Source organism: Charadrius vociferus, unplaced genomic scaffold (assembly GCF_000708025.1).
Source record: "Charadrius vociferus isolate BGI_N301 unplaced genomic scaffold, ASM70802v2 scaffold1041, whole genome shotgun sequence".
NCBI classification, from domain to species: domain Eukaryota; kingdom Metazoa; phylum Chordata; class Aves; order Charadriiformes; family Charadriidae; genus Charadrius; species Charadrius vociferus.
Genome location: NW_009646843.1, coordinates 954281 through 961934, shown reverse-complemented (window position 1 = coordinate 961934; position 7654 = coordinate 954281). Strand labels below are relative to the sequence as shown.

Below are 7654 nucleotides of genomic sequence, written 5' to 3'. Positions count from 1 at the left end.
GCTCAGAAATGAACTCGGACGTTCGTCCCGCTTCCCAGTATTTCCTAGAAATTCCTGCAGGGATAGGGTGTCAGCGGGAGTATCTGCGCTTAACGGGGAGAAAACAAAATGTACACGGGTACAACAACGGTAATTAAATGCAGATAAAGGGAAGAGCAAATCCTGAACGTAGAGGAAGGCAGAAGAATGTCATGCACGCAAAGAGGGGATCACTGATGCTAAACACAACAGACAAGGTGATTATGTACCACAGCGTTGACTCTGCCCGTTCATTATTGCTATTTAGTTGAGTTATTTAAGCGGGTACCTGGAGGTTAAGTAAGCACAGCAGAAGGAAGGGAAGGGGGAGAGAGAGCGGAGGGAGGGGAAAAAAAGAAAGTAAGTTTTGTGGTCTGGTTTGTCATTCCTAGTGCTTCCTTGGCTTCACGGGCAACAAGATAACCCATACGGGGTACGTTTATTTTAAGATTTGAAAGTCTAAGAAGAATGAGCCAGGTCCAGCAGTCCTCTCTTGGGCACCATTCCCCCCATGTCATGCTGTCACGTGTGGAGGTGAATGGGGACCGGAGGTGTTTGTCTCCACTAAAGGCCTCGGAAGTAGATCTGCTCTTTATCCCCTCATGCTCTGCACTCTCAAAGGCAGATTATTCTTTAATTATTGATTGTTTAAGTCCAAAGGGTGCTGTGAGCTTCCCCCTTGCCTGTCCCGTCCTGCTGCCAGGTGGAACCTGATTTGGGGTTTTCTGGAGTCCTTGCAACGTCCCCGCTGACCGACCCAGTCAGTTGTCAGCCGGTTACTTTGATTCCCTGGTTTCGGCTGGAAGAAGCTTCTCCCCATCTTCCCCTTTAACGCATGGAAATGAGGATCTTCCAAATTTGTCCCAGTTCCTGATGGAACACATGGGTGGCTGTACTGCCATCTTCCATGGCCTCTTGCAAACCACCTGTAGCTCTCCTGGGCACTGATGTGGAAGTACCTCGAGGTGTGGGCCGGCAACCGAGTGGGGACGTGAGGTCCCAGCTGGCGTCAGGGGGGTTTGCCGGTGTCTGTGCTGCGTGGGCTTTGCACGTCTCCTGCGACCACTTTCCTGTCCCCTTTATATGACCGCTGGGTTCGCGGTTTTTGTGCCTCACTGGTGGGAATGAGGGGGCAGAAGTCAGGTGAAACTCTGTGCCCGTTAGTTGCAATGACACCAGCGGCCTCTGTTTTATCAGCCAAAAAAACCCCCCGCACTGGCTCCCAGGTTTTAGGGGAATGCACATAGCAAAGCCAAAATGAAAAAATTAAAATTAGCAAAGATAACACAGCCCCATTCCTGATATTATTTATGGCATCATTAAATCATTTTATAGTGGAGAATATTAATATTGCATATTACTATTAAAATGCTGTTAAAAATCAGCTCATGCTTCTTCAGATTTGTGTGTCCGGAGATCCGTGCCCCCTTTGCAGGTACAACGCCTCTTGCCCTTGCTGGGTGATATTTGTAAGGGCTGGGACAGCAGTTTGTATGATCTTACTTCCTCATATATTAAGATAACTTACTTTTTCTCAGCATTTTCCACACTTCCGTTTCAAAGTGGTCTCATTCCATAAAACATATTTTATCCATTATAGTATAGTTTTATTTTTTTATTTTCAATATCTATTTCATCATTAGCTTTAGGGGTACCCATATTGGATGTCATTTTACCTGAAGAGTTTGTTCCCCAGTTTCTTATCCATTATAGTATAGTTTTATTTTTTATTTTCAATATCTATTTCATGATTAGCTTTAGGGGTACCCATATCAGATGTCATTTTACCTGCAGAGTTTGTTCCCCAGTTTCCTCTTTTTAAGTCTGTATTTTAGAGGCTGTAAAGGTCACACCACAGGTCAAGGGCAGAGCTGATGCTCAGAAGCAGGAGTCGTCATCTCGCCGGGGCTGGGGCTCTAACCGTTGATCCCAGCTCTGGAGTGGTACCCTCAAACATTCAGGAACCGCAGTGCTATCAAAAGATTCTGCTGCAAAGGCAACTTCTTTTCATTCTTGTTTTGCTGCCGGGGGGCTGGTGCGCGCGACCAGGGGTGGTTTGAAAACACAACTCTGTCCCGATGGGATGGAAACCCCGCACTGAGCGGGCTGTGAGCACTAACCTAGTTTGCCTGTAACGCCGATCCCTCGCCGTCGCTGCCGGTTCCGCTGGTGGGAGGGTTGCAAACATAGACTCTTCTTGAAATGCGAATACACTGTCTTTCCACGGTTTTAACTTGAAGGATTCTCCCCGTGCTATCTCAGAGCCAAATTTCTCAAGCCGGTTGACCCTCTGTTTGTTGTGGTATCCTCTGTGCTGGTAGGGGCTGCCTCTTGCTTATTTATATCCCCGTAACTCCAGAGTTGCTCTCCAGAAAGTGGTGCATCGCGAGGTTCAAGGGCAGAATCAGGCCCAGGCGCTTTCTCAGGAGCTACTGGGAAAATGCCTGGGCTGTGCAGCTTTTGTAATTAAAAATACATGAGCTCTCTCTTTTCTGTCTTATTTTTTTAATGAATAGAACCCAAAGTATGCCAAGCCTTGCTGTTTTTTTTTTTTTTTTTCTTCTTTTAATGCTATTAGGTTATATTTTATTCTGAATTGAAAAGAAAATTGTGGTTGTCTTGACTACTAAAAAAACCCCATCCTACACACCGCTTGAGAGATGTGCAACGGAGAGGAGGGAATTTAGCTGTACTCGGCTTGTGTTGTTTTCCAGCTGCAAGTCTTGGAGCAGGTTTGGGGGAAACGTGGTCTCTTTAGCCTGCGACTTGGCTTGCAACTCCAGCTGCGCCTTCGGTTGCTGCGACGCCTTTTTATTTTCTCCAAACTCCACTCGATGCACAGCTAAAAATGTGTTTTGTTTCTAGGCAATAGTATACGAAGGCCAAGACAAGAACCCAGAAATGTGCCGAGTTCTGCTCACGCATGAAATAATGTGCAGGTAAGAAATACCCCGCTTCCAGTTAATTAGTGACGAGAAGATGAACGTGTCTCTCAAAATCTAGGTTGAACCTGCAGCTATTTTCGGACTTAAATTTCTCTTTCTTGCATTAAACAATCCCAAAATAACACAGTTCGGTGTGTGTAATTAGCAGCAAGGTCTCAGTCGTCACACTAGTTTTCAATTATTTATACAGAGTTATTCTGAACAGTACGCTACTGGTTTTCATTTAGACACCGTAGCCCGCAAAAGGTCTCCTCACCAAAATTAACAGTCAATTATAGTCTTCTAGCAATAAACGTCTCTGTCCCCAATTCCCAACAAAACCTCCTCAGTAAGATGACAAAATAGTAATTTTGGGTTGGTTTTTTTTTTCGCCCCCTGGATGTGCATTAAGACGTGAAGTCAGGAGGCCTTTTTTGCCCCGGTTGCTGCTCACGCACGTTCCCCACTCGGCCGGAGCGGAGCAGGTGATACTCCTCCATGCGAAAGACGTCTTCCTGTTGATTTTCTTCAACCTTCCCCGTGCAGATTTGGCTCTGCCCTGCACTCGCTTCCCCTGAACATGCCTGCCTGGGGTCGGTCACTTAAATTCAGGATGGTCAAATATCTTCTCTCCTGAAGGCGGTACTTCTGCAATGGGCAGCTGCTTCCTTCTCTCTTCTGGCTGATGGCAATAGGTGAAGCCTTTTCTGCTTCCTTTTTACCGCAGAGAAGGCAGCAGCTTCCCACAGACCCCTCCAACACCTAGGAGAGCTTGACCTTGCAGTGTCATTAAAGTTAGTGGGTGTTTTTTGCATGTCTGAAAAAAATCATTTGTTACATGTTATTCGATGGCAGAAAATAATTCCCTGGTGGAAGACGAGGCGTTCTTGCATAAGCTCATTGTTACAATCAGTTGTTTTAAGACTGTAAAAATGCCATTGCATGCGTTGTAACTTTTACAAAACACATTTACTAAAGAGGAGTAACTTGAGGGTAAAAGCTAGTACCCACTTCTAAGAGAATAAACTTGGATGAGGGTTTCCTGGTGGGGGAGAGTCTTAGACAAAATATTCAGATGGAAACTTCTCTGTTGGTTGATTTTTATTTCTTTTTTATTATTATTATTATTTTTTTTCCCCCATTCTTGGCGATGATGTTTTGTCCTCCACAGCAGCTCCTCCCTGATAAAGCCCCGCTGGAGGCAGTGCCCTGCCATGCTCTCCTTGCTTTGCCAGCCTGGGTGAAGCCCCACGCACCCCCCTCCCCCCCCAAATTCTTCCTTACAGAATTTGGGGGATTTTAGTTTTCATGTTGTATTTTTCTGGGCAGCTTCATTGGGTAGGTTTAGCTTCTTCCAGGAAACCAAAGATAACCCATTAGAGCCCGAGAGCGATGAGAGCAGATGAGTAGCTCCAAGAGGTGCCTGAGCTTCTGCTGCTGTCGGGAGATGCCGCATTGCTTTGCTGAGGACTCCCGGCCAGTTCTCCCTTCCCAAATGGAAACCCAGTCATGCTGACAACTCGTAATTGCCCTAAAATTCATTGGCCCAATTAGCACCACTTTCACACTAGATACCTAGCTAGGAACAATTCATGGAAATATTAAAGGAGGCCCCTGACCTGATAAGGCTGAAGTGTGTGCTTTGCTTTTCTCCTGTAATAGACCAGTAAACCAGAGGGACTGTTCACGTGAGTAAAATTAAGCACATGCTCAAGTGCCTGCAGCGTCAGGGTCTGAATCTGCTGTTAGTCCTGGGTGATGTGCCCTCCCGAGTTCTAAATGGCAAGGTTTGGAGGTAGGAATGGCATCTGCCTGCCGCTCACGGAGCCATCCGTGCAAGAGTAACGATCGCCTACTTTAACGCATTCATTTTCTTACAAATACTTTAGAAACATAAAGAGTAAGAAGTAAATGGAAAGTGTATGTAGAGGGCTGAGTTTTAACCAGAAGACCAAATATCTGCATCAAAGATTTACAGTCGTTCAATATACTTTGAGACAAAATTATTTCCATTCTGGGAATGTGGAAAGATGTGCAGTCTTTCCCTTTATTAAAGCGCTTTACACCCCCTTTGTTCTTAAAATTCACTGGATCAGGAGCTTTATTCTTCTCCTTCTATTTGTTTACTGCCAGTTGTTGCTTTGTGTTTCATAACCATAAGGTGGAGGGGTAGCAAAAAAAAAAATAAATCTGACTGTAGTAGGCAAATGTTGTGTGCCTGACGGGCTGGGGGAGACATATTCAAATTTCTTACAGCTCATATTAGATATTGCCCATTTCCTTTTCTGCCTATACATGTGTAAGAGGGTGCTGTTTGTTTACCAGGCCGCTTGACCCTATTGCACAAATCTGTCATCTATTGTGCTGCTAACACTCTTTTAAATTGCAAATCTGATGCTCTTTAGGGGTCTAGAAGGGGGAAAAAAAATTCTCTCTCCACACCATTCTGTTTCTCTTGATTTCTTGCCTGTTGTAAGTGGAAGTTGGGATGTGCTGAATTTGCACCAGGGGTGCAAATGCAGCCTCAATTATAAGCATAAAATTAGAGTCTGTTCCCCATTAATCAGCCCAGCTAATTGCTATGCACTACCATTAGCCATATGGTGTGAAAGACAGCTTGCTCTCCCTAAGATGAAATTTCTTCATTTCAGACATGAAATAGTGAGGGCTCTGTATTTTAAAATAGCTTGTTTTAGATATTTAATTTCTAAACAACTTTCAGCAGTGCTTTCTATCAAGGCTAACTGCACAATAAAACTTTGCATTTATGTGACAAAGCTGGATATTTATAGTACACTACAACTATGGCACGGGTAAGACAAAGAATTCAAATGTATAGGAGAGTTCCTGGTCGTGGTAGGAACGTGGGGCTGGGGTTTGCTTCAGGTGGCTGTTTATGTCGAAGGATTTCCTTGTGTTTTGTCAAATATAAAAATCTACACTGTTGGCGAAAATGTTAATAGCTGGGGAGAATTCACAGCCTCAGTGGAATTTATTAGTATTGTAGGCAGCACGGGGAGGGACATCTATAGTTAATATTGCCTCAACAATTTCCATTATGAAACCTTCAGTGGCTTACAGCTTTGCCAAACTTAAACTGTTCTGGCTGAAATGTCCTTTGCAGGGTGTCAGCCTCAGGCTGACTTTCTTTGGAAAGTTTCAGCTAAAATGGTTCAGTGATTTCTGAGAATGAGGTTGGAGTAAAATATGGTTTTTGTCTGTGTAAAATAAAATCTTACAGCTGTTTTGGCGAGAAGCTCCTCTACCTCCACGCTTCGGGGCGAGGAGCCTCTTTGGGGCAGGGGTTGTCCTGACCGCATCGTCTGCGGGATGAAACCCACCTCGCTGAGAGCTTCTGCAAAATCTCCCACACGGACTCGCTAACGACTTGTTAGAGCCTGGCAGCTAAATGATCGGAAAGTCGCATTTGCGCTGGCCACGTGCCATCGCCCCGTAATTTCTCATTGTTCATTGTCCCCGCAGAAAGCCCGAGCGCGCAGATACACAAAGCAGGGCTCCTCTTGCGAGCGATGCTCCTGGCCGCCACGCCGGGGTGGGGACCGAGGGATTTGGGGGTACCGGACATCGGGGTGAGGATGCCGTCTCCTGCGTGCCCGCGGCAGGGCCGGGCAGTGCGGGATAGAGATGCTCCAGTGCGGGGAAGGGAGGATGAGGAGGAAGATACGGAGCAAGATGGCAGGAGGGCAGCAGGTCCCCAGAGGGTTGGGGTGAGGACAAAGGGAACAACAAAAGCTGGGAGTGGTGGTGGCCAGAGGATGGGGACGCCTGTGAAGGGGCAGAATGGGGATGATATGGGGCTTGGGCACGAGCCCTGGGGATGGCAGCAGAGTGGGGGCACCTGGGGCAGGTGGACATGGGGTACAGGAGCTGGAGGGGGTTGTAACAGTAAGAGACTTGATAACTGTCAAGAACTACTTGTTTTAAAAACAAACCACCCCCCTGATGAAGCATTTTTTGCAGCCTTTTTCTGTTGGTCAGCATGATGTTGTGCCTGAGCTGTGGCTCCCTGCCCCATTTGGGAACAGGCATCGTGGAGGGACGATGAGGACAAGCCCTTGCCCTCCTGGCTGCCAGGAGCTGGCGCTCAGCATCTCTCCCTGCGCTTTCACAGAGCTGCTCTGGGAGCTGGAGGGTTTCTGGGTGACTTGGAGAAGCTCCTAGGAATTTTTAAATTCCTTCAGGGAAAGGAGAAAGGGTGCTGAATATTTAGGAACTTTTTCCCAAGTGCTAAGTAGGCACTAAAAGCCAAAGCTTTCGCGGCAAGTTAAATTAAAAACGCTTCTCATGACACGCAACCACGTCTCAAACTCAGAAGTTTGCGTGAAGTTTTAATTCTCTGCATAGAAAAACCAGGGTAGATGAAGCCTTGGATTCTGCTGTTGGCGGGGGGAAAAAATGCAAAAAGCGAGTTAAGGTTTGAAAAAATAATTACCTAGAAAATGAAAGAACATTTGGGGCCTCCTTTCATGCCGCAGAGCCAGCAGCTGGCGGGCCGTGCCAACCATGCACCTCTTCCACATCCCCCTCAAACTGCAGTGCAAGGAGTGAGGACTCCTACGATTACTTGGGATTGTTGGGGTGCGCTCTTGGGAAGCCCTATCCAAACGAGGGGGCCACCCGATGAGCGACGTGGTGTTTCCCCGGCTCTCGAAGCCGGGTTGTCCCCATCGGCCAGCGCCTGGCTCCATCCC

At 46.6% G+C, this 7654-nt stretch overlaps 1 protein-coding gene across 1 annotated transcript in view; it reads left to right on the top strand.

Annotated features, from left to right (window-relative positions):
- The first annotated feature begins 2881 nt into the window (after window positions 1-2881).
- The window catches only part of LOC104293664 (transcription factor COE1), a 269083-nt gene continuing 264310 nt past the window's right edge, over window positions 2882-7654 (top strand). The window contains exon 1 of the mRNA XM_009893184.1: window positions 2882-2957. Within this exon, the coding sequence (XP_009891486.1) occupies window positions 2920-2957 (38 nt within the window). The 5' untranslated portion in view covers window positions 2882-2919. The remainder of the gene's footprint in view (window positions 2958-7654) is intronic.